This window comes from Lissotriton vulgaris, chromosome 7, assembly GCF_964263255.1.
Source record: "Lissotriton vulgaris chromosome 7, aLisVul1.2, whole genome shotgun sequence".
NCBI lineage: Eukaryota > Metazoa > Chordata > Amphibia > Caudata > Salamandridae > Lissotriton > Lissotriton vulgaris.
The window spans coordinates 1,646,603,467-1,646,631,016 of NC_141695.1; the positions used below are offsets into that span (position 1 = coordinate 1,646,603,467).

Sequence of the window (27,550 nt, forward strand, 5' to 3'; positions counted from 1 at the left end):
TAAATCATACAGATGTTCATCGATGAAGCTTCCATCGACAGTGCAGATCGGAGCCGATGCTCACCTCCATCCACAGATCGATGCAGCGCCGCTTCGATGTTGATGCTTTGCTCCATCCAAGCTGTTTCTTCACCAGAGGCTGTCTAGGTCCTGTAACCAACCTGCTGTTGATTGCGGTAGGTCGAACTTTAACTTTGCATCGGTTCCTTGTGACCTCAAATATTCTTTTGATTACTAGTCACTTCTAAGCTCTATTTGTGGTTTATTCTATAAAAGTTAATACCTTAACTTATACTCATTGGATTTATGTCCTTTTGGTCTTGTTTTACTCAGGTAACTATTCTCTATTTAAGTGTTATCCAAATACTTTACACATTGCCTCTTAAATTAAGCCTGACTGTTCTGTGCAAATCTACGAGAGAGTGAGCATAGGTTAATCTAGGGAGTGTATCTGACTTACCCTGACTAGGGTGGTGGTCCCTACTTGGACAGGGTGTTCACCTCTGCCAATTAGAGACCCCATTTCTAACAGTAACCCTCCAAAACACTGTCATTGACTCCACACTTTAGAATATGTAGTGGTGATGCCACTGGTAATGGCATCAGACAGTTCACCCATTTTAAGCTGGTCAGTCTGCCAAATTTTTCAGCAGTCTCAACCCCATCTAAGACTGCTAAAACAAAAACTGAAGGTCTAGTACATATAGCCCTGCAGATGCACCTGACACATAGGGAGAAAGCTTCCTGCATGTAAATGAGCCCTATTATTTCAGGGAAACGACTACCACCACAGTAGTAAAGTTTAATTGGAGTGCAACCTTTTATTTCCTTCACAGCACAAAATACCTAATTCAGCTTCTTAGGTTAGACACTGTTAGCCCCATTTCGGTGTCCCATTACATGGCATGCAGTTCCTGGAATAAGTCACTCCTTAACTGGTGTATAGTCACAATCCCAATTAATGGATGATTGTTGAGGTTACGAAAGTCAAAGCATGCTGTGCTTCAAAGGTGTTAATAAAAGAGGTAGAGATCAGTCTTTATTTTGTGGATCTTGGACAATTTTCATCACTAGTGTGTTGGTGAAGGCCTTCAGTATCCAAGGTACATACATGTTGGCACTTGAAATTGCTTCTCAAAGAGTATTACTCGAGGTAATAATGTGGTTCTATAAGGAGGCGTTCCTAAAGCGCGTGAATAAAGGAACCCTCATCCTCTTTGCATCATAAAAATTAGGGGACTGTGCTCTATCCATCCTAAATAACCGCTGTTAATGATAGTAGACCCTGTGTAGGACATTCAATTGTCTAAGCCTTAGAATTGTTTTTTATCACCACTTCCAGGAGCTGCATCAGGGATGCTTCCCAGCCTATGTCTTCCATTAAGCCCAGGGTAACCTTGCACTTGATTCTGATGAGTTGGAGATTGTTGAGTGTGTTGTTTATGAGTGTGCAGTAAGTATATGAAATTGCCTTAAGGGTCACCCTTCAGAAGTATCCTGCTTTCTACGTGGCTCGTCTTCTAGCTCACCCCACTCAACACCCCTTGTGTGTAGTGTAAGATGGACCTGCAAGTGTTTAATAAATTGAGAATTCTGCAATTGATACTCCTCCTGTAGGTCAGGGAAGGATTTCATAACCTCACTCTACACTAGGTCTCCAAGGGTCAATATTCCTGTGAGGTGCCAGGGTGTCAACCCAGTGAACTTTCACAGCTCTCACATTTGACTACCCACCCACAAGGGGGGTCTCTCAAGATAGTTTACCTCTTTAACCCATGTAGGTTGTCGCCCTGTGCAAGGTCTTAAATGGAGGTCTTCATTGGTCCGAGCAGGGGGAACTTGAAGGGTCTACTGTAAATATAATGTATATGAGATTTCCCATCCATCAAGTATTTTGCCAACCTTGTTGCTGGGTCCTCCTTGGGTATGTGACTCCATTCATTACCGCCTGTAATTGGGAAGCTCAGTAGTAGGTCCAGGGTCTGGTAGCACAATGCTGCTATTGTATACAGATCTTTGTAAGATTAGGAGCACAATGTGAGGGGGTACTGCTATACCAGAGAGGGGAGTGTAAGGTCACCTCCACACTGTTGAAGACAGTCTAGACTGGGAGAACTTTGGAGCACACATAAGAATTGTGCAATGTGAACTTTTAAAAGAGGGGGGCCTTGCACATGATTGAAATAGGGAGGCATCTCCAGCGGTCAACATCTTCTCGTAACCTCTGGTAGACCAACTCTAGGTTCTGCTCCAGAAACTGGACAGGGCATTTGGTGATCCCTATCTCCAGGTATCAGAAACCCTCTGCCGAGACTATAAACTCAAGGGGGATCACTGCTGTAAGCTATCCTGTGCAGGATGGATTTGTCCTAGTTAATTTTATAGTAAATGAAGTGTTTGAAGGCATGGAAAACAGACAAAACTGAGAGACGTGTTCTCTGGCTCACCCGTAACTTCAGGGAAACCTACTATGTTTAATTTAATTTAATTTAATTGTGGGTTTATATAGCGCTAGAATCGACTCCCGGAGGAGTATCTCCGCGCTTCGACCGCTGGGGAACCCGTCCTGGCTCACCCTGAGAGATGGTCCCTAATGGGTATCTCTAAGGTGCGACCAAGCATCCCCGGCGGTCTGGGGGGGTCGTTGTGAAGATGAGGCAAGCTAATGCCCAGAGTTGCCGAGTGTGGTCCCTGACTGGAGTAGGCACCGAGGCAAGAATTATCGAGCCCGCTGACCCTGGTCCACGACCCTGCCGCGTCGGGAATCGAACCCTGGTCCCGGGCCGTCCTCTGCTTACGGGTCTGCCGCCTCTAACCAGTGAGCCACACCACTCCACAGTTTAGTCCTGAGTCTCAACCAGCTCGCCAATATTTCTAGACACAATGCAAATAACAGCATTCCTTGCCCCAGCTGTAACTCCCAATACTACACCGTTCAACTTCACCCTTGCTTTTGGGTGGCAGTAAATAAGGTGCACCCAGCTACAGTATTTCAGATCAAAACCCAGACTCCATAGGACCTGGAAAATCTACTGCCAAATGATGGAATCAAAGGCTTTTTCAAGTTCCAATGTGAACAGGGCCAGTGCTTCCTGTGAGGTACTCTAACCAGTAATGGAGTTGTCATGGGTTTTAACAGGTAGCTCTGTCCAGCAAAAAGCATTTCTGGTTCTTGTGCACCAGGGTTGGGATGATATTCACAAGGCAGAGGGCAAGCATTTTTGAGAGGATCTTAAACTCCATGTTTAGAAGTGAGATTGGTCTATAAGAAGCACACCCTAGTGGGTGGCTTCCCATATTTGGGGATCACTATGACAGTTGCCCGACGTTGGTCTATTGGAAGTTCATTCACTTGTAGTGCCTTCTACAGCATAGTAAGTAGATGGGGTTCCAACACCATCCAAGTATGTTATAGAACTCCATGGGCATACTGTTTGGGCCTGGAGCTTTCTCTGATTGCATTAGGCACACTGCCTAATGCCAGTTCCTCAAATGAAGGTCCAGTTCCAGATGGGTCCTATTATACTACTATAGGCATGTGAGGCGCAGCTCCACCAGCAAGTTCTCAATTTCTTCTTCTAAGGCAGAGTATCTCTCCCTAAATAAGTCTTGATAGTATTGGCCAAATCTCTCAATGATCTTGCAATCATTGCCTGTGGTAATATGGGCCTGTATGGCAACTTGAACTCCCCCACCAATCTACTCTTTGACTCCATTCTACTGAGCCATTACAAAAGGCAACATGCCTTGTCTCCTGTTTCATAAAGGTTCCTCTTTGTCACCAGGAAGTGTTGTTTTGCCAGGTCATGTATGAAGGCATGATATTCTTTGCAGAGGCCCTCCAGGTGATTCAATGTCACTTAGGATTTATTGCTTTTGTAGGTCTCTTTTGCATAACCAATCTCTTATTCAAGTGCTATAACACACTCCTCTCTATGTCATTTCTTGTGAGAGTTGATGTTTTAGGCCCTGTTCAAAGCACAACCCCCCCAGGCGAGGCCACTGTGCCTCCATTTTCATCAAAGTAGATAGAGGCTTCTCTGTGGAGTTCTCACACCACCTTGATATCTTGCAAATCCCACCTGGTTAGTCTCCAGTCATCCCCCTTCCCGGTCGCATGGAGCCCAATGTAACCCAAAGTGGTGCATGGTCTGAAATTCCCCAGGGAAAGTATTCAGCTTCAAAAGAGGTTGGACATTCTACAGGTGCTATTAGGATATAGTCAATGCAGGAAAAAGACTTGTTGGACCCGGAGAAGAAGGAATCATTTCTTACCAAGGGATGTCTGGCTCTACTCAATTCCAGACTCCCCAAGGCAGATGTAAATTGTGACAAAGATGATGGGGCATGCATATGTGTTGGTCTCTAGGCAGACCTGTCAAGTGTTGTGTTCATGACGGCGTTTAAGTCTCCCGCTATGATATGTATATCTGAGACCGTTTTTATCAAGATGGGGCTTGATGCCTCAAAGACTGCTTGATGGAGATGGAATGCAGCGTATACACTTAGTATAAGCAATGATTTCCCACCTCAGGAGCCCAGAACACCCAGAAATCTACCCCCTGTGTCCTACAAAGCCTTTCCTGCCAGTAACAGAGGTTTCTTTTTGGTGACTCCTTGCAATCTCCTGGTGTATCCCATGCGTACAAATACATTAATTATATCGACTTTTGTTCAAAAAGGGACAGTGGTTCCCTGCTAGGAGTGTCTTGTGAAGCAACACCCAGTGTGGTGCATGCCTCTGAATATATTGTGTGAACACCCTCTGTTGTTCTTGTTCACCATACTGTTAACATTGCAGAATATAGTATTAGACAGTCCGTGTCACCTAATGTGAATTTTGCTATTGGTTATCATGTGTTTCAGGACTCCAAAACATGCTGGGAAGAAGTGCCGGTTCTGAGAAGAGATAAGGCTCTTGTCATCCTTGCTATTTTCAGCGGTACAAAAGGGGGTGGTGATGGACGGAGCATCTGAATCAATCAATTACCACCCCCTTTCTTACCATCCTTGCTATTTTCAGCATTCTGTTCCTCACCTCCGGGTTGTGACCGTGCTCCCTGATAGCACAGTGACTTTACCAGGTCGTCTTCTCCAGGTGTTGCTAAGAATGTACCTATGGTGATGTCAAGAACATGGAGGTTAGAAAGAGAGGGGCTCAGGGATGAACCCTAAGGAGCATCACAAGGAAGGGAGAAGGACTTAGACCTAAAGCTGTTTAAGTGCTTTGCCCCTGATACCCTGCGCATTAAGATGGTCAATAAGAAGTCTATGATTGACCGTATCGAATGCCGCGTAGAGGCCAAGTAAAATCAGGGCAATCTAACCGGCCCCGTCCACAGTTTGGCTAATTTCCTCAGAAACTGTAATCAGAGCTGATACAGTACTATGCTGGCTCCTGAATCTGTATTGTGAAACATCTAGGAGATTGTTGTTTTTGATGAACAGGTATGATTCCATATTAATGGAATCTCATATTTCTCAACAATTTTTGCGGGGAGAGGAAGCCGTGAAATTGGACTGCAATTACACTGGGCCTTGTCATCCAAGTTGGTCTTTTTAAGCAAGGGGAGAATAGAGGCCGTCTTCCATTCCTTGGGGAAGTATCCCTTCGCGAACATTCTATTAAAAATGTCCCCAAAATAATTGGGCGTAATATCTGGTGGTAGATGAAGGACCTTGGGGGGCAAGGATCCAATGCAGATCGTGATTTTGTTTGACAAAGAAGGATCTGGATTGTAGCTTCTGAGAGCAGATTGAAAACTTCCAGAAGAGATTTATTTTCCACTGGATTAGGACCTTGAATTGTAGCTTCTGAGAAAGGATTATCAACTTCCAAGAGGGCATTAGATTCTGAATCAGTGTCAGAGGAATAATCCCCTCCAATAAAGGAGTAGTATTCTCGTCCTTTAGATTTCCCACAACAGGACAGTTCAAGATAAAAGTATTATAGACCATTTTCTGGAGAAAATCCACCCAAAAATTACAGAAATCTTGATTAACAGTAGTATTGTGTAATTCAGGTAATGTACTCAGCTTGTTCACTGTTGCAAAAAGCTCTGTGGTGACATTAAGAGAAGATGTTATCTTGGCTGCAAAGTCACAGGATTTATCATTAGAGATTGTGACTTTATAGGCATGAATAGCCGTTTTATAAGAAATCTTATCATCGGGGTCATAGTGAGTCCGCAATTTCCTTTCGAGCCCACCACAGACTTGTTTATGGCGGATGTACGTTGTTACAACGCATGCTTTTACCATGCATGCTGTAACAACTCAAGTTTTAAAACGCATTCCATTACAACGTATTACACGAGGGGTGCTGGATAGTGAATAGTTTAATTTACTATTCCAACACCAGTCCCTGTGGACACTAGGGAAGGTGTTGGATAGTAAATTAAAACTATTCCCTATCCTAGAGCACCCCCCAGTGTAATGCGTTGTAATGGTTTTCGTTTTAAAGTCTGCATTGTAATAGCTGCGTGCTAAAAGTTGCGTTAAAAAGGTTGTTCCCCGTTTATGGCTCCTGACATTGTCATCAAACCAGGGCTCAGAATAAAGAGTCCTTCTTAATAGTCTTGAAAGGGGAAGTAGATCATGATTAGAGGCAAACCATGTATATATATATATAGTATATTTATACTCCATGCCTTCATCCACCCTGTGAATATCAACAAGATCAATTGAAGAACTTCATGCGGTGCTTGTCCAGCATCTAATCACCCAGGCATCTCTGCAGAGATCGGCTATTCCTGTGAAATTAGGAGTACCAAGCACTAGCCTTAGGGTATTTCATATATACTTCTCCACTTTAAAAGCGATGTAGTGAACTACCAATAATATTGCCAGCACCTGGCTTATTTTGGCTATTAGGGCACAGTTCACCAAACATCAGCTCATCATACATCTTTAAAGGTGATCAATGCACTTGGCAATCCATAAAATAATTTCAGTGATCTCTGCTTGATACACACTGGTCAAGACGGTGTCAATTTGCACCAAGGCATCCATTTTTTGGTAGCTCTCTCTCACAATGTTCCTAAAATAAAAAGTATTCAAGCAGATCCATTAAAACCTACTTTTTGAAATAAATATCTTTCTAGCTTTTCGATTTAGTTGGAACACTGCTAAATATCTGACAGACTGCATCACAAAAATCAATAGACCCGGAATTGTTTGATGGGTCTTAATTCTTAATCGAACATTCATTAATAACAATAAACATCTGAGAGTTATGGAAAAAAACATGGATTAATAGGATATTGAAAATATTAGGAAAAGTGCTTTTGAGATAAAAGACTGGGTGACTATAGCCAGTTGTGTTGTGTCTTCCATGTACAAAACATGAAGTGGGCTCTGTAGAGTATGCCTTAGGAAAAACATTTTAAAATGAAACAGACTTAAGTAGGGCTACAGACAGGAATTGCCCACACTGAGTCATGACTGGTGTCTATTAGAATACTTAGCAGTGGTCCGACCAATTTTTTAGGTCATTTGCATGGTCTTGGTTTATGAAAAGGGACTATGACTAGCGTGGACCAGCTAGTATATTTTGAACAGTGATAATTATGTAGTAATGAAATATTAAGCAGTCACATAGGGGCAGAATTGGAGGGCATATCATTTATCCTCGAGCCACCAAATATAGCCCAAAAACCATATTAGGTACAGGAAAATGTCACTTAAAAGCCAGAAATCCAACACTACATGTCAATGATAAGTATAGGAAGAAAATATATACCTTGCTCACCTTTTGTTTGTACCATTTGTTTTAGGTTTAGGACAAGGAAATAAACGTTATAAATCGTAATATTAATATAAAAATAGCAATACTTACTGTAAATATATCTCCATGTTTTGCCTTCATTCTGCACAAAAAGGCAGCAGCATCCTTTCCAAATTCTGAGCAATGTCCCAGCCATGGAATGATACCCATGTCAACGGGAGGTTCATTGGGAAACCTGGAAAAATAAGATTTCTGTGAGACAGAGAATTTGCAGACGCAACAGACAACTATAAAATGAGAATCACGGGGCTATAAAAATTAGAGATTATTTTTGATAAGTTAGATAGATATCTTTTATTTCGGAACCGAGCCATAAAAAGTTTGCATAAATAAACAGTTTCAAAGATCATCAAACATGCAAAATTATTACACATGAGGAAATACAGATAAACCAGTTTAAAAGGGAAGGATAACAGCTAACACATCATTGTTATTAATGCAGTTGATTGTGATCATATCGCTAATTTATGATAAAACTGTTTTCTTGTACAAAAAAGGAGTGGCCTCTTAGAAAACAAACAATCTAAAAAGAAAATATATCAATATTAAAGATATAAAAGGCTTGCACATGTCAAACTAAAAACAGATCATAAAATAACAGATCATAAAAAAGTGTCAGATAATATCCTGGCTATAAAAGGAGAGGGCAGACACTTGACTATTAGAGTTTTACTCTGCAGTATGGTTTTCATGGTTAGATTTATCTATGCCCTTCTTTCTTAGTTTCCATGCACAATGCAGATACCGAGATACCGCAAAGGCTAGTTGTACACTGGTATCGCTATCAAAAAGTCACAAGGCTTCCCAGTAGTGTCTTAGATCCACAAGTTTACATACAGCTAAGAGCCATTTCTTCCGCACAAACCTACATAAAGGACAGAAAAGCATAAAATGGACCTCAGTTTCTTCAATGTTAGGACAGTTAGGACAGAATTTTGTGTGAGAAGGGACATTGGTCCAAGCCGAGGTGTGGATTGTCAGTCGTAGAAGCCGACATCTAAACTGGACATATAAACGTTTGGCCTGAAAGGATAAGTTACTTACCTGTAATTCTAGTTCTCTTCCAGGGGTATCCTCATCAAAGTCATAAGCATTGAATATTCCCGCCCATGTGCGGGGACCCCGGAAATAATAACAAAATATTTATGGAAACCATATATGTACAGCTCTACATATATGTATATACATACATTTATCACTTTTTCCCATACTAATGCACAACCCAAATGGAGGCTAAACAATGTAATTGCACACAAAAAGACTGTCTTTGCCAATACCTAAAAACACAAGAGGGCAAGTAGCATTTGAACTCTGTTTTTTAATGAGTAAAACACTCATAAAGAGCAAAGAAAAAAAGCTTGCAAATAAGCAGACATTGTTAGGATGCATTGTAAAATAAGAGCATGGAAAATTAAAGCATTTTCAACCAAAAAACTGGCACCGTGCCTTTAAGACAGCCATGAGCCCCAGCTTTCCATCATGCCACAGGGGTGACAGTTAGGTCAGTTGTTCTTTGCATAATCCTGAAGGTCAGACACAAAGATATCCTTTAACATTTCAGAAATATTCTCATTTGTCTGGAGAGGTGGGTGGGTAGCTTATGACTCTGATGAGGATACCCCTGGAAGTGAACTAGGATTACAGGTACGTAACTTATCCTTCTCTTCCAGGGGATCCAATTGGCTGCATCGACTGCACCCACATTCACATCTGTCCACCCGCTGAGACCGAATACATGTACTGGAACCTCAAGTCCTACCGCTCACTCAACATCCAGATGGTCTGCAATTCGAAGACCATCATCACCGACCGGGGAGCACGCATGATTCGTTCATCATCCGGCACAGCGGCATACACACCCGCTTGGCCAGGGGTGATTTTGGCGAAGGACATCTCCCAGGTAAGTACACATGCCCACATACAGTATGTCAAGACCATGTTGATGCACATAACAGGCACTAACCCTCTGCTCCTATCCTTCAGGTGACAGCGCCTCCGGCCTCCATGAATACCTCCTCACCCCATACCTCAACCCTGCTACACCACAGGAAAGGCGTTACAATGCTGCGCAGTTACACATAAGAAATGTTATTGAGCGGACATTTGGCATGTAAAAGAGTCGATTCCGCATCCTCCACAAGACTGGCGGGGCCCTCAAATACCAGCCTGAGGTCTGCTGCCGCATTGTCGCCGTGTGTGCCATACTCCACAATATTGCGACCAAGCGGAGGATACCTGTGGAGGTGGCTGGTAGTGAGTCTGAGGGGGACAACCTGCCACCTGCACATGTGACACAGGCGCCGTAACAACATCACAATGAACTACTTCTAGTGCACCCATACCCCTCACACAACACTGCACTCATGCATGCCACATGAATTAATGACATGAGGAAGATTTGTTCAAAATAAAATCTTATTTTCATGTTCTACAAGCTGTAGATGTGTTTTGAACCATCAAAAAAAATTACAACTGCATTGCATCATACAGGCACTTGTGTCCAGGGCTGGCGTGCGTGGTTTCATCACCATGGCACTTCCGGTAATGTTTTTTCAGACACTGGCGCCTCCTGCCGGACGCACCCTGTCGCCTCTCCAACTCCACGTTGGGAGTGTCTGGCCGTGATGCAGCACTGGGCCTGGAACTGCGGCGCCTTTCTGGTAGCACCTGCACAGACAGGCTGCTCAGGCTCGATGTGCCCTCACTGGCATCATCACCCCACCCCCCTTGCATGGCCATGGCCGCACACCTGTTGATTCTCAACTGTGGTGGTAACCTGCTCCAGGGCCCTTGCTACATCTTGGCAGCATTGTACCATTTGAGCTGCAGGGCCAGCGACCTGCGCGACTGTTGTGATGTGGCGTTCCCTATGAGCTGGTTCGACCAGGTATAGGCAGCTGGCGGTGGCGTCGGTGGGTGATGTCCTGCTGCGCCACCATCAGTTGGTTATTTTCTTTCACTGCAGCCGTTAGCTTCTGCACACTTTCTGTCAGCTGGTTTATATTGCTTGCAGTTTTGTACAACTGCAGCTGCATGGCTGCCATGTGTTGTGCCTGCTTGAGGTGCACAGCTAGCATCCGGGCTTCAATTCCTAGCCTTAGATTTTGGGCCTGTTGCTACCTGTCTGGTCGTGTGGCCACGGTGCACTGCTGCCTCAACCGGCCGCTTGCCTGTGACCGCGCAGTGGCTGTGCGGCGTGTCTGCCTCCTAGGTGGTGGTGGGGTCTGATCCACTGCCATGAGTGATGCCTGGGGTGGTTGTACTCCTCCTGTGGCTGCAGGGGTGGCCATGTGCGTTTGGGAAGGTGCTGGTACTGTTGCAGGTGCAGGTGCATGTGACGGTCCAGGTGCTGAGGCTGTCTGGCTCTCTCCCTCCGTCTCACCTGGAGTCTCCGCGATATGGAGTGCCTCGCTATCTGTGGTCTCAGCATCTGCGGCACCTGTGATGTGAATGAGTGCATGATTAATGATTTGATTCGGGCACCTGGGATGTAGCAACATGCATGCAGACTTGCATTCCCTGACTGGCTTTAGGGGTATGTTTGACTTGACTGTTCGGGATTTGTGTGGCTGTCAGGGCACATTGCAATTGGGCGTTTCTGATGGGCAGGGACTGCATTACTGGGTTTACCAAATGGCTGGCTATGGAGACATGGGCATTGTTAGGGTACGGGGTCGCAGTTGCATGGCTCTTACCTTGTGATTGGTGTGTGGCTCGGGAGGTGTCCAGCTGAGTGACCCCCACGCAGGCTGCAGGGTTGATGGTGTCCTCAACCAAGTCCTCCAGTGGTGTGTTAGCGGGAACTGTGGACTCTCCTCCTCCCGTGGCCAGTCTTTCCCCCCTAGCCTCTCCGCAGTGCGTTCTTTGGCACAGACTCTGAGGTCATACCACCTCTTCTTGAGGTCATTGGTTGACTGCTGTGTCACTCCTAGGGCATTGACCTTTGCCCTGATGCGCAGCCAGATGCGCCTTTTGTCAGCCTCGGGCACCTTCCTGGAAAGCTTTCCAAAAAGCTTGTCATGGTCCCTGCTGACTCCCTCAATCAAGTACTCCAGCTCTTGTTCGGAGAACTTGATTTTCCTCTACCTGCCAGTTTCACTGGCTCCTGCTGCATCCTGGGACATTGTGGTTGCAATGTGTGTCCTGTCTTGGGTCTGCAGGGTGTGTCTCCTGGAGCTCAGTACTGTGCCTCCTCCTCAATCCAGCTCTGTGTTCCAAATGAGTCATGGAGCTGCCTACTTCCTGGTTGTGATGTCATCATTGTGCTCAAAATGCGACTTTCCGTTTTTGCGATCTGGCAATCTGCAAGATCGCTATTTGCGATTTCGGTATTTGCGAAAAATCGCAATTTGGGGCTGGGAAACAGGCGAATCAATAGCGATTTAGGGAAAATCGCATGCGGCGATTGCGAATCGCACTTGATTTGCGATTATGATGATGCATCCCATTCTGCGAATTCTAGATAGCGATTCAGTATTTTTTGCTATTTAGAATTCGCAGAATGGGTGCTTGATGAATCTGGGGGTAAGTGATTTTCCCAAAACAACAGAATATTTTAGTGTCATTACCGAGACTCAAACCCAGTTCCTCAGGTCCGAGGTCGAGCGCCCTAGCCGTTAGGCCAACTCCTCTCCCCAGTGAAGTACACAGAGCGCATTAGTTAATCATTTGAGCCAGTCCTGGACTGGAGGATCATATACTCAGAATCTACTAGTAAAACCCAACTCAAAATTCTTCCATATCACACCATAAAGATAGACGGCAGCGCAAGATGTACTAATTAGAGCCCCAAAAACTCCATTGTTTTACTTAACCTGATATTGTATTACACTTCTAAGCTGCTGCATAAGTCAGATTTTGTGTTTTGATAGATATTAAAGATCATATTCACGGCTTTTGGTAGATTTGAAATCCTCTGTGAAAGTGTTCACAGAAAAAGTTTAAGTACTGTCTCTGTTTGTGATTGATCAAGAAAAACAATGATAATTCATATAATTCATGGCCTAACTAAAAATGTATGACGTTTTTATAACCGATGGTTAGGAGAATTTAGGAAAGGATCTACTTTGCAGAGAAGTACACGTTTTTCTAAATATGCTCAGGGGCAATATAATACAACTTTACCATGCACCACCATCCAGATGACACACCCAACTTTCAGAAAACACCCGGCTACAGGTATTTGCAGTGCTTTGTTTCCATTCTGTAACCTGATTGGCAGTGGCTAAACACATTGGCAGCTGCTCCGATGCGTCATATCCTTTCCCGCTCGCAGAAGTCCCATCCTGGGAGCATTATGGCACCATCAAATTAAAGGTTAAAAACTGCTGTTCTGCAGTAGCAGTGATGGTACCGCTACAGTAACAAACTCCGAAAGTTGCAAGCTGTCTAGATTCACAAATTCTTATAGCACTAGCCTTCACAGGAAAACAGTTTTCTGGGTTTCATTTTTCCAGACCGATCGTAATGCTCTGACAAGTTCTTCAAAAAAAAGAGTGAAAACATAAGAATTTGTTTTGACCACAGATAAAGCTTCGATAACAACGTTTGTGTCTAATGGGCATAACAAGAGGTCCATGCTTTATATAAAGGCAGCAACTCCGTATAGTGCCGAAACAGTGTACATTTGTGAGAAAGTGAATAAGGAAAAGTAAAAGGGCCCTCTGTCGTTAAAATGGAGGATTTTAATTCTAATTTAATCTATAATGTTTTGAACAAGATGATTTTCAAACGAATGTTAAATCGGAGACTTTTAACTTTAAACGGATGTTTTTCCAGGAGACATCCCTCTCCTAAGAAGTGGCAGACATTCTGTGCAGTGGTGCTGGAGCACTCCTCAGAGTGGGGGTGTTGGTGGCAAACATTGACTTAAGTGCCTCGTTTGTACTTTTCATTCTGTTGATATGCATTTGAGATATTTTGTAAAGTAACAACCTATTTTTATCTATATGTGTTAGAAAACCTCTACTGTGCCATTCTATTTTCTCTATCTCAGCAAGAGTGTCAATTGTTGTAGGAAAGTAAGATCTGCTTTTAATGGTTACCCTAACTTTTTGCCTGGTGTTATGCTGTTTCTGACTAGTCTGGCTGGGTTCCTGCTAACCAGGACCCCATCTCTGTGCTTTCTCCACTAAATTGGTTATGGTAAGTGCTAAGGTAGATCCAAGAGTGGATGCTGGTGTACCCTTATAAGTTCGTATTATATGGTACTGAGGTACCCAGGGGATAGGTACACCAGGGATACTCCATGGGCTGAAGCATGTATTATGACATTTATGGGAGATCACTCAAACTGTAACTAAAGGTCAGGGACGGCTCCTCCATTAGGGCCGAGGAGCATTGCCCCACTACTTTTTTAAATGTGTGAGAAGCAGAAAGATAAAATGGTATTTTAAATGCCATTTTATGTTTCTGCTTCTCGCACTGCGAGGAAGAGTATGCCTGGTTGGGGGTGGGTGAGTTGGGGAGGAGTGGCTAGCCCAATACTGTGGGCCCTGAATGTTTGGTCGGCCCTCTGTGGCTTTACCTATATCTAAGGACACCGCAGTTAAAACCTAATAGTCACCCCTAAAGCAGGCCTTTCAATCCTGAAGGCAGGGTGCTCAGTTCTAAGTGTGAGGGTGCCCCTGCATGAGTAGGATACCCCTACAACCTTCGGAGTCCATTCTAAGTGCATCAGCCATTATGATACATAGAGTGGCCATGCGTCATTAAGCGATGACCATCTCTAAACTGGATGTAATGAACCCTGTCATGTTTGGTATTAAACATGTAGTGTGGAAGAAATGATTCCATGAACTGTAAAGCTCCTCCGGGAGGCCATCAGTGATCCCAGTACTAGTCTTCTAGATGTGGACAGCACATGGCTACTGCTGACCAGAGACACAATTCTGTCCTCCTGCTGCTGAGCCAAGCTCGAGCAGGGGAAGGCAGAACACTAGGTATCCTGTCACAGGGAGGTGGGACCACCTCCCAGACAGGGTTTAGTGTATTTGGCCACTCAGTCTGCTTGAGGGGCACACTTTGTGCCCTCTGTACATATTCCAGTTCAAACCAGCTCAGGGAGCCATTGGCTCTCGCGCAAAACTGGACAAAAGTAATGAGAGAATCCTGCCCACTGTCCAACTCCTCCCCTAGGAGGGAACCCTGAATCATCCTGACCCTTTCCTTAGGGAACTTAAGGGCATACCTGTATGTGGGTCCCTAGATTCACTGTGGGAAAAGATTCATATCAAGATACCAGTTTTACGACCGTCTGGGCACTCTGGACTTTGCTGGACCTTGCTTTGGGTTCTGAGACTGCAACTGGGAATTCTCCTGCTGCTCCTGGTTTCATCGTTCTGCAAGTCTGCTGTCTGCTGCAATGTATGTGCCCGAGCTCCATACAGGAACCTTTCAAGACCTGTGGACATCCAAGACACCTGAAGGAATCTCCCTTGAAGTGAAGGAGTCACTTCCCTGACTCTGCAGGGACCGCAACAAAGCTGACTGATTTACTGATCAGTAGCTCCTATAGACTCAGACAGGCTCAGCAACACAGGTGGTGGTTCTTCACATCCCTTGAGGCCTGCCCTGTCCTCTCACCAAGTTTGAGGCTATTATCCCACATCGGAGCCACAGGAACCAAACCCCATGTGCCCTGCGACCACTTGCCTTTGCAAAGGCTTGTTGGCAACCCTTCAACTCTCGACATCCGAAATTGGACAGCTTGTGAATGGCTCCTGGTCTTCCACAGCATTGCCTGGTCCTCACAGCTGCAGCTCTAAGGTCACCTACAGCTCTCCTGCAACTCCCGACATTTGTGGGCATTCGTCTTCCGTGCCTTGTGGTCCCTCCTGAGTGGCATAGACTCTGTCCCTCTGCTCGCAGGTACTTCCCATTTTGAATCCACCTTTGGGTTGCACCAGACACTTTCTCCTTCTCCAGCAGCGGCATCTTCCTGAAGTCCTCCATTTATCTTCTGGATATGGTCTTGACTTGATTCGTGGGTTGCATACCACATGGTTTAGTGTCCCCTGGCGACTACTGTAATTTGTGCTACTTACCTGTTTTTCTTGCAAAGTATTGTGTGCATTGTGTATATCTCCAGGTAGGAGATTTCTGGATGTGTTAGTGAGTGTCTTCAGGAAAAATACGTCCACCATGGATTAAATCTTCCGCCTCGTCCTCCTTTTCTGGAAATCGGTGACCATCGAGGGCGGGAGATTGTACATGGTGTTCGTAGACCTGAAGTCGGAAAAAACTCTGGGAGGCCCTGAAGGAGATGGGAGTGCCCACCAATCTACTCCAGGCCATAATAAGACTCCATCAGGGCAACTTTGCCCAGGTACGATGTGGGCGGGGTGGAGTTTTGTCAAATAGGTTTCCTGTTTCCCGGGGGGTTAGGCAGGGATGCGTCCTTGCCCCTACTCTTTTCTGTCTTTACGTGAACAGTGTCATTTCACACTTAGTTAACGTTAGGGACCATGACGCCCCAGTCTGGGCAGGCAGGAGGGTGCCGGCAATTATGTTTGCTGATGACACCCTCCTGCTTTCCAAATCACCCATGGGAATTCAGAGAATCCTTGATGGTTTCAGTCTTTTCTGCAGGCAGTACGGCCTTGAGATCAACGCAGGGAAGACTAAGTATATGATCTTTAACCCCTCCTCCACAACTAGACCTAACCCATCCCTAAATTCCACGGTTCTAGAGAGGGTCAAAACATTTCAGTACCTGGGCGTAACCCTCCAAGAGAACCTTTCCTGGGGACCACAGATCTCAAGTTCACGAATAAGGCTTTCTCAACTTTCTGGGGCTATTTTAAAGGTTACAAACACCTCATCATACAAACCTATAGCTCCTGCAGTTGAGATGTATAAAACACAAGCGAAATCTGCTGCACTTTACGGTAGTGAACTATGGGGACATCTAGCTGCAACTGAGTTGGTAGGTGTTGAAAATAACTTCATGAGGCGTCTTCTAGCCCTCCCAACTGCAACTCCTCTGCTTCCCTTACGTCTAGATTTGGGTTTACCGTCCATTAGGGAGGACCTTGAATCCAAACCTATAAGATTCTGGCATAGACTCTGGTCAACAAAGGAGCTTAGTCACTACAGGCAAGATCTGGTGCATGTCATGAATTTAAACCACAATGATAAGATTCCTTGGCTTGCCTTTGTTAAAAAAGAATTGTTCCGGCTTGGTTTTAACGAGCTATGGGTGGCCCCAGAAATAGGCTGTAACAAGGTCCCTCGGAAAAGACTTGTGGAATCATACGAGGAACAAAATCTTGTCTCCCACACGACTGCACCCAGTATCGGCACCTTAACTCACTGTTTTATTGAATCCAAAAATTCTTATAAGTTTGAAACTTTTATGGACTTCATTTACCCGATTATGGCAAGGAAGCTTTTCATACAGTGGCGGTTTGGCACCCTACCTATCAAATCCTTCACCAGCAAATGGACCAATGGAGGGGGCAAACTATGCCCTGGCTGTAATTCGTGCGATGAGGAGGAATCCATGTTCTGTTTTTTTGCCCCACCTACAAGTCACCAAGGAAATATTGGTTGGTGCCCCTATGTAGGAGCATGGCAATAAGGAACTGTTTAACATCTTACAGAATACTGAAATCTGATTCCTCCCCCCACATCGTTTTTGCAGTTTCAAAATATCTCTTCGCCATGTGGCGCATTAGGTCCAAGTTGATTAAGGCTAAATCATCATAGGATAAATGCCTTTGCCACTGTCTCATTGCATCCTTCGGCTTCCGTTGATAATGCCTTCCATCACACTGTCTATTTTATTCTCAATGACATGTATTGTTGTTGCTCCTCCTTCTATGCACTTTACATACCTGATTTTAAATGTCAAGAAATTTTGTTACTTGTTCTTGTATGCATACCCATGCTGATTTTAATATTGTTGTATGTTTTTTTTATGCATCTTTTATGGCCTAAATGGCCGAAATAAAGATTTTTGGGATTGGATAGGATTGGATTGGTTAGTGAGTGTCTTATAATAAATACATCTTTTTTATCAATACACTGTGTGGTCTTTTTCACTTAATATATAGCAATAAGATTATGCTCTGGTGAAACAAGCTGCTTTACAGTCCTAGACTAAGCCTGAAGGCTGCTCTCCAAAGCTTTCACTTAGAGAGTGTTCTACGGTTGTCTAAGGCCACTAAAATCACCATAAGAGTTATGAGTGGTACTAAACCTGGCAGATATTTGGCAGCCATCGGCAACCCCAGAACACGGCCTATCCCTGCTGACGAGGGGTGATACCCCGAAACACGTGTTGAGGGATGGCGAAGACAGCGAACATAGCAGAAGATCGAAAGATGATGAATCGCGAACACGTTACTACATTGACCAGAGTCCTTAGGGGCGACACCACCGGTGTGTGAGTAGTGTGCGACGCCCAACCCCATTTGTAACATTAAAGCTCCCTTGAGCAGTTGACTGACGAGCCTGGGATCCCGCACCTATGCGCCTGAGTGGTACTATACCTGGCAGATATTTGGCAGCCATCGGCAACCCCAGAACACGGCCTATCCCTGCTGACGAGGGGTGATACCCCGAAACACGTGTCCAGGGATGGCGAAGACAGAGAAGATAGCAGAAGATCGAAAGATGATGCATCGCGAACACGTTACTACATTGACCAGAGTCCTTAGGGGCGACACCGCCGGTGTGTGAGTAGTGTGCGACCCCACCCCCATTTTTATCATTCTGTTTTATGACTAGTCTGACTGGGATCCTGCTACTCAGGACCCCAGCCTCTGTGCTCTCTCCCTATTTTTTTTAACTATGGACACCCCAGGGTAACTGTGCGCTCTACAAGTGCGAATAACATAACATAACATAACATAACATGGTAATTACTTTGGAACCTTCCTAATTGGCTACTGGTATACCCATATAAGTCCCTAGTATATGGTACTGAAGTACCCAGGCCATAGGTTCACCAAGGGTCTCCCATGGGCTGCAGCATATATTATACCACCAATGAGAGACCACTCAAACTGAGACTACAGGCCTGCCATTGCAGCCTTTGTGAGCTGGTACTAGCACCACTCACAACAGATAAAAGGTTCCTTATATCTAGGTCACTGCACTTAAAACGTAAAGGTCACCCCTTAGTTAAGCCTTTCAATCCTGAAAGCAGGGTTCTTGGTTATAAGTTTGAGGGTGCCTGCATGAGCAGGACACCCCATACACAACCAGCAGTCGGTTCTCTATGCTGTGTGTGTGCGTCCAGCCATTTTATACATATTGTGGACATAAAGTGAATTACTAGATGTCTAACTATATATTGGCTACAACAAAACCAGTAATGTTTGGTATCAAACATGTTGGAATCCTACTCCAACACCGATTCTAGTGTTGGATATAGAATCCCATGTAATTGGCAGCTCCCCTAGAGAGCCCCCCTGTATACCAGGTACCAGCCTTTATTTATTTATTTAAGGTTTTTATAGAGCGCGTAGTCACCCAAGAGTATCCCAGTGCTATACCTCGTACTCCAGAGGGAAGGGAGAGCAGAAAAGTTAGGGGGGTTATGGGAAGAGGAGAGTTTTGAGGGATTTTCTAAAGCGGAGGAGGTTCCGCTCAGTTCTCAGTTTCAGAGGAAGCGCGTTCCATAACTTTGCTGTGTGAACCGAGAAGCGGCGACCTCCTGAGCGTGCTTTCTTCACTCTGGGGATCACAATGAGGTTTCCGTGGTCCGAGCGGAGCGCTCTCGTAGGTCTGTAGGGGGTGATACAGTTCCTAAGAATTGGAGGGCCTTCGTTGTGTAGCACTTTGTGAGCCAGGCAGAGGGCTTTGAATGCCACTCTTTCCCTGATCGGCAACCAGTGCAGTTTCTTCAAAGCGGGTTTCGCAGAGGTTCTGGCGGGGGTGTTTCAGGGCCCTTTCAGGGTCTAACAGCAAGTTGGTGCTGCTGTCAGCCACATAAATGTTTCTTCCCTCTGCTGCTGAGCCAAGCTTAAGCATTGGAAGGTAAAACAATAGGTTTCCTGTCAGATGGAGGTGTGACCTACTCTCAGACAGGAATTAGTGTATTGGGCTGGGGTGGGGACGCTCGCCAGCGTCACCAGATGGCTTTGAAGGGCAGATGTGGTGCCCTCCTTGCATACTCCAGTTGAAAACAGTCCAGGGAGCCGTTGGCTCCTGCTCTGGTGTGAAACTGGACAAAGGACATTGGAGTATCCTCCCGTCTGTCCAGCCCCTTCCCTAAGAGGAACCCCTGAATCATCCCAACCCTTTCATTGGGTACTTAAGGGCTTACCTGTGGGTGGCTCTTCAGATTCGTCGTGGGACAAGATTCAGATCCGAAACCACTTCTACTTCCACCGTCTGGGCACTTTGGACTTTGTTGGACTTCGCTTTGGGAACCGAGACTGCATCTAGGAAGATTCCTGCTGCTCCTGGTCTCGTCAACCTGCGTAATCTGTGCCTTTGCAATATCTAGGTTCTTCTCCAGGCCTGTTGGCATAAAAGACACTGAAGGAATCTCCCTGGGAGTGAAGGAGTGACTCCTCTACATCTGCAGGCACTGCATATAAGCTGACTGATCTGCTGCTCGTGACATCCTCCGGACTTTGAAAGGCCCAGCAACACAGGTGGTAGTTCTGCAACTCCCTCAAGGCCTGCACTGGCTTCTCGCTGAGTTTGAGGCCAGTATCCCACGTCTGAACTGCTGGAACAGCACCCCTGTGCACCTCGTCAACTTACTGTTGCCAAGACTTGTCTGGAGAACAGCAGAGACCTTTGGGTGCCAAATGAGCTCCAGCCTCCAGGATCTTTTCCTGACAAGATCTTTGTCCTTACTGCATCCTCTGCACTGTGGGCCTGCATCTTTGGTGAGCTGCTCGAGGTCCTCTTGCAAGTACTGTGCCTTCAGCCTGTATATCCTCTTGAGGGTCTTCTTTGGCTACAGTGAGCTCCCCTGTTTGCTCGGTGCCTGCTCCGACTTTCCTGCACTTGGTGAATCCCTTGGACCTTGCTGGTCCTGACACTGTACCTTCTTTGTTCTCCACACCTTTTGCTGCTGCCAAGGCTTGTTGGTGCTCCGCCAGACACTGACCCCCCCTGATTCTCGACTTCCGATGTGGGAAAGCTTGTGAATGGCTTCTGGTCATCGAAAGCATCACCTGGTCCTCAAAGCTGAAGCAAAAAGGTCACCGCAAACCCTCCTGCATCTTCTGTCTTTGGAGGTCATTGGTCGTCCGTGCCTCCTGGTCACTCCAGAGGGGCATAGACTCTGTCCCCTCTGCTTGCAGGGACTCCTCTCCTAGAATCCACCTTTGGATTTCACCGGAATCTTTCACCTTCTTCGGTAGACTGAAGTCCTCCATTGTGGTCCACAGCGGTTTTCCAATGTCACTTTGCACCTATGCACCTGGCTTCCCAACTTTCTTTTTTCCAGGGATTTTTTCAGGGTCCTCCTCCTGCAAAACTGCAACCTCAGCTTCCCATTGACTTGCATTGAGGACGTGGCTGTGTTTCCACTCTGCACACCACCTCCATGGAGTTCCTGGGTACTTACCTTGGGGGGTTCCTTGGGTACCCAGCTCTTTTAAGACTTCTGGGTCAAATCTCGACTTCGGTCACAGTTTGCAATCCACTTTATTAGTACATGGTTTTTTCTCCCCTGAGGACCACAGTGTATTTGTTCTACTTACCTGTTCCCCGTTTGAAATATTGTGTGTATTGTGTTCATATCTCCAGGTAGGGGATATACCAATGTGTTAGTGAGCGTGTATAATACACATTAATATTTTTATAGCTACCCTGTGAGGTTTTTTTTCATTTAACCTACACTGCATGATTAGTACTGGTGAACCAAGCTGCCTAACACTCCTTCTGGACTACACCTGAAGGCTGCTCTCCACAGCTACCACTTAGAGAGCTTTCTAAGGTTGTCTAAGACCACCAAAATCACCATAAGGGTTGTCTGTATTATTGCAGGGTGCTTCACTTAAATAACTGTATACCATATACTAATCCGGCCTCCTACAGTGCATATTTACTATTCTTGGCAATTCGCCAACATTCCCAGTAGTAGGCATGGAAAGCTGCACCGGGTGCAGCTTTCCTCCTGTACTTCTGAGAAATGAATGTCACTTTTCCCATGGGCTCCTATTCCCGCTATTGATAATTTTTCATACCACGGATTTATGCATATTGGAATACAGCCTGCTGTACAAATGCACATTTTTTCATTCTTTTATTATCTGCATGGAAAACATTTTGTTTGTGCAAGAAGCCCTTCCACTACAACCCTAGCAAATCTCCCTTTGATGAGTCGGGAAGATACCCCAGGCCTAAATTATGGCGTTCTGGAGCAGCATGTCACCTTGCTGAACTGCCCCATGCCAAAGTGAAAGGGCAGGAATTAATCATATTTAAGCAATACAGTGCATTCTTGTCCTTTCTGCCTGCGATGCTCCATTTTGGCAACCTAGCACCAATGTAGGCACCCGTGCCCCATGGTACAAGGGTGCACACAGGTTCCTTCATTGTAGGCAGGATTGTTTTTGTAGAGGAAGGGGCACCTTCCTGCACAAAAGAAATGCGTTACTTACCTGTAACAGCAGTTATCCAGTATTGGTATCTTTCATAGATTCACATGCCTGAATCATTCCCCGTCGTCGGGGTAGGAGTCCCCGGTAAATAACAATAGTAATGTCACATAGACATATACTTAGTACTAGGCCAGAGGCCTCACATTAGTAGCCTATCTAGGTCCTTATGTAAAAAGGACCAAACTTTGGCCAGGAGCCAATCAGCTACCATCACCCTTCTCACCTTCCTGGAAGGAGCCCTAGTCCCTCAGATTTTCGTAAGCACAGTGCTACTGAGAGGGAGAAGGTGAGCCCTTCCAGGGGAGGCGGGTGGGTTGCATGTGAATCTATGAAAGATACCAATACTGGATAACTGCTGTTACAGGTAAGTAACGCATTTCTTATCCAGTATTATGGGTATCTTTCATAGATTCACATGCCTGAATCAGAATAGCAAGCAATAATGAGCACATTTCGCATAATACATTCGTAAAGACATAGCAATCTTATCATAAGTTGTTACACAGTTTACATGATACTCACAACCTGATAAGAAATGTGCGATAAATTACCTGGAAGGTGGGATGATAGGAAGAAGGCTCACCACTAATGAAATAGATGACGTAAGACAGCCTGTCCCACTGCTGCATCCTTCATAAGTTCAGAGTCCAAGCAGTAGTGCTTCGTGAACGTATGTGGTGTCTTCCATGTCGCCGCTCTGCAAATGTCGACAATGGATACCCCAGCAAAGAGCGCCATGGAGGTGGAAACCGCTCTAGTGGAGTGTGCTCGTACTTTTGAAGATAGAGTGTGGCCCGCCTGTTGGTGACAGAAGGCGATGGCCGCTGAAATCCATCTGGAAATGCTCTGTTTTGTTAAGGCTAAGCCTTTCCTGGGTCTGCTAAATGCAACAAACAATTGGTTGGACTTTCGAAATTGCTCCGTCCTGTGAAGGTAAAATTTGAGACATCGTTTGAGGTCCAACGAGTGAAGAGATCTTTCAGCCGCAGATGATGGATTCGGGAAGAAAGATCGTAGGACAATAGGTTCGTTGAGATGGAAAGAGGACGGAACCTTCGGTATAAACTTAGGGTTAGTCCGTAGAATGACCCTCTCGTTCTTGAACTGGATGAAGGGATCTTGCACAGAAAAGGCCTGCAGTTCACTCACTCTCCTTGCTGACGTGAGCGCCAGCAAAAGAGCTGTTTTCCATGACAAATATTTTAGATCTGCTCTGTGGATTGGCTCAAACGGGTGTTTCATTAGTTGAGCTAGAACCACATTTAGTTGCCATGTAGGTGGAGGCGCTCTAACTGGAGGGAAAGATCTGAATAATCCCTTCAGAAACTGTTTGATTAGTCTGTTGGTCCATAATGAAGCTCCACACGAAGATCGTCTGAACCTGGATATGGCCGCCAGGTGGACCTTTATTGAAGCATGTGCCAGTCCAGAATTGGCTAAGTGGAGCAAGTAGGGCAGAATTTGTGCTGGAGTAGAAGTGAATGGATGCAAATTCTGAGCTCTACACCACAAACAGAACCTTTTCCACTTGAGGGAATACGTCTTATTAGTACTTTCAGCCCGAGCCCGGGCTAAGACGGCCCTGCATTCCTGTGGAATATCTAAATCCTGGAACTCTCTGAACTCAGGAGCCAAGCTGATAATTTTAGAGATGTTGGATCCGGATGCTGGACTTGTCCCTGGTTCATTGTGAGGAGATGTGGGCATGTCCTGAATAGAATTGGAGGTTCCAGCGATAGAAGGTGTAGCTCCGTATACCAGTGTTGGCGCGGCCACGCTGGGGCTATCAGGATCATGGTACAACTCTCTGCTTTCAGTTTCCGGAGAACCCTGGGGATCAGGGGAAACGATGGAAAAGCGTAAGCAAAGACGTTGCACCATGTCATCGAAAAGGCATTCCCTAGGGACCTTTTCTGGGGAAGCCAGCTTGCGTAATGTTGGCATTTCGCGTTCACTTCCGTCGCAAAGAGATCCAGGTGAGGTTTGCCCCAACGGGAGAACACCGAGTCGAGCGTCTGCTGGTCGAGCTCCCACTCGTGGCAAAGTGAACGCTGCCTGCTTAGCGAGTCTGCCAGGGTGTTGTCTACTCCTGGGACATACTCTGCCCGCAGAGAAATGTCGTGTTGTACCAGCCAGATCCAAATTTGCTGAGATTCTCGAGACAACGTCCTGGATCGAGTACCCCCCTGCTTGTTCAGGTAGTGCATTGTGGTGGTGTTGTCCGTCCTCACAAGCACTGGGGAGTTCCTGATTCGGGGCAGAAATGCTCGAAGTGCCAGGCGCACTGCTCTCAACTCTAGCAGATTGATGTGGAGTTGTTTTTCTGCCACTGACCATTGACCGTGTACTTGCAGTTCCTGCAGGAACGCCCCCCATCCTTCCAGTGAAGCGTCTGTGGTAATCACATGAGGAGAGACTGGGAGAAGAAAAGGGAGACCCTTGTTTAAGTTGTCGCCCAGAAGCCACCATCTCAGTGCTTTCTTCATGACCTGAGTGATCCTGATCCAGTCGTCGAAAGACCCTGTAGATTGGATCCACTGATTTGTCAAGGCTTCCTGTAGAGGCCGCATGTGTAGGTGACAGTGAGGAATGAGAAAAATGTTGGAAGACATCATTCCTAGCAATGATTTGAATAGTCGAACTTTGACTCTCTGTTTGGCCTGAATGTGGACAGCCAGGGTCTTCAGCTTGACCTGACGTTCTCTGGAAGGAAAGGCTTTCTCTTGTTGTGTATCCAACGTTGCTCCCAGGAAATTGAGACGTTGTGACGGTTGGAGAGTTGACTTTTCCTGGTTGAGTGTTAGGCCCAGATTTTTGAATAGATGAAGGCAGGCCGAAGAGGACTTGGCTACGCCTGACCGAGTCGGAGCTTTGATGAGCCAGTCGTCTAGGTAGGGAAAGACTTGGTGATGATGCTGGCGAAGGTATGCCGCTACTGGTGACAGACACTTCGTGAAGATGCGTGGAGCTGACTTCAGGCCGAATGGTAAAACTCTGAACTGGTAGTGCCTGCCTGCCACTGCAAACCTCAGAAATTGTCGATGACTCTTGTGAATGAGGACATGAAAATAGGCATCCTGGAGGTCTAAGGATACCATATAGTCTTTTGGATTGAGTAGATGTAGTACCTCCTGGAGGGTAACCATGCGGAAGGATTGCTTCTTGAGGTATACATTTAGGTTTCTCAGATCCAGTATTGGTCTCCATTGCTTCTTCTCCTTTTTTCTGACCAGGAAGAATCGGGAATAGAATCCTTTCCCCTTCTGACCTCGAGGAACTCTCTCCACTGCTCTTTTCTGGAGCATTAGAGAGAGCTGCATAGGACATGGTGGGTTCGGAGGAGGATGTTCCACAAACTCCAAAGTGTGTCCGAAGCGAACTAACTGCAGCACCCAACGATCTGTTGTAATTTGCTTCCAATTGTGAAGGAAGTTGGTAATTTTTCCTCCAACTGCGAATTGTGGAGAAGAGGTGGAGGCATGCTGGAGAAAGCAGTCATTGGCGCCTGTAATTATCCTTCTTTCCTCCTTTCCCTCGAAAGGACGACTTGTTGTAGGAAGTTCGTCCTTGTTGCTGTCGCTGCTGATATTGAGGCTTGTACTGCTGAGAAGAGTTATAAGAGGACTTGTAACCTTGATAGCTGCCTCGATTCTGCTGCCCTCTACCTCTGGATCCTCGAAAGGAATTAGTTTTGTATTGTAGGGTGCCTAAGGCTTTCGCCGTGTCGGTATCCTTCTTAATACCTTGCAGCATATCATCGATATGTTCACCGAAGAGCAGTTCTCCATCAAATGGCATGTCTAGAACTTTGGCTTGCACATCAGGCCGGAATGCTGTGGCTTTGAGCCAGCCCTGGCGTCTCAAAACCGCTGCTCCTGCCAGTTGACGAAATCCTGTGGAAGCGATATCCAAGGCCACATCGATCATTTCTGAGGCAGAGCGTTCGCCCTCCAGCAAAATTTTCTTAACCTCTTCTTTCTGGTCTTCTGGGATTTCCTCTAGATATGGGGCTATATCTGCCCAAATCTGTCGATTGTAGCGACCTAGTAATGCTAGAGAATTTGCAGCCCTGACTGATAGGGCGGACATAGAAGAAAATCTTTTGCCGATGGCATCAAGTTTTCTTCCCTCTTTATCAGGAGGCGCTGTTATTGCCGCTGACGGGTTGCTAGATTTCTGCTGAGCGGCCTGTGATATGACTGAGTCCGGTTTAGTTTGGCCAGTTAAACATGCGGGAGCAGTGTCTGGGGCTTTGTACTTCCTTTCAAGTCTAGCCGGCACTGGAATGAGAGAGGAAGGATTTTTCATAATTTTAAGTCCTTGCTCCCATATATAATCGATTACTGGGATGGATCGAACAGATCTTTTGAAGGATTCCTTAAAGTCATGGAGGAAACAGTCCTGCGTTTCCGAAGCTATTTGGATGTTGAATCTTGCAGCCGCTCTCCCTACTATATTATGGAATCCCCCTAAATCTTCAGGGGGTGAATCATCCTGTACTTGCTCTGGGGATGCCGGATCCTGGTTGGCGTTATCATCAGAATCCTCATCATGTATTTCACCTTCCTCATCTTGGACTTCATCATGTCTCATTTCTTCGTCATATTCATCCTCATCAGAAGAAATTTGAGGAGGCAATTTCTCTTGCTCCTGATGCACAACCAGCGGAGGTGGTCGTTGGCGACGTTGAGGGGTTGGGGCTTCCTGCTGCGCTGGCATACCTGAAGCAGGAGCAGAAGACGGAAATCTTTGCCTATAGTCTGAAATCAGAAACTGTAGGTCAGAGACAATTGACGCCGGAAGGCATACCATAGGCTGAACAGTGGTATGCTGTCGAACTTCTTCTTGAATTGTCACCTCTTCAAGATCATCACAGTCTGAACTCTCATGAACCTTGATGTTAAGATGAGAGGGACTGGATGCTATGGGAAACATGTCCTCCACGTCAGGGTCTTCTGCTTCTAGAAACTGCGTTGGTAGCAGTTGCTGGACTTTGCTAGGTGAAGTCATCTCTGGTGTCACCATGCATGATGACATCTTAAAATGGGTATAGGAATACTTCAGTGATGGAGAGCCCTTTGAGTGTAGATTCATTGTAGCGTCTGATGGAGCGTCTACAATAGTTGACATTTTATCATACATTTTCATCGTCGACTGCATCGACGTCGATGATGTCCTCGTTGACGTCGAC

At 45.8% G+C, this 27,550-nt stretch overlaps 1 protein-coding gene across 2 annotated transcripts in view; it reads right to left on the bottom strand.

Annotated features, from left to right (window-relative positions):
* PTGIS (prostaglandin I2 synthase) overlaps positions 1-27,550 on the bottom strand; it is an 844,398-nt gene that overhangs the window by 727,871 nt on the left and 88,977 nt on the right. For both annotated transcript variants that reach the window (XM_086932627.1, XM_086932628.1), the window contains exon 2: positions 7,838-7,961. In XM_086932627.1, coding sequence (XP_086788753.1) covers positions 7,838-7,961 — 124 coding nt within the window. The remainder of the gene's footprint in view (positions 1-7,837; positions 7,962-27,550) is intronic.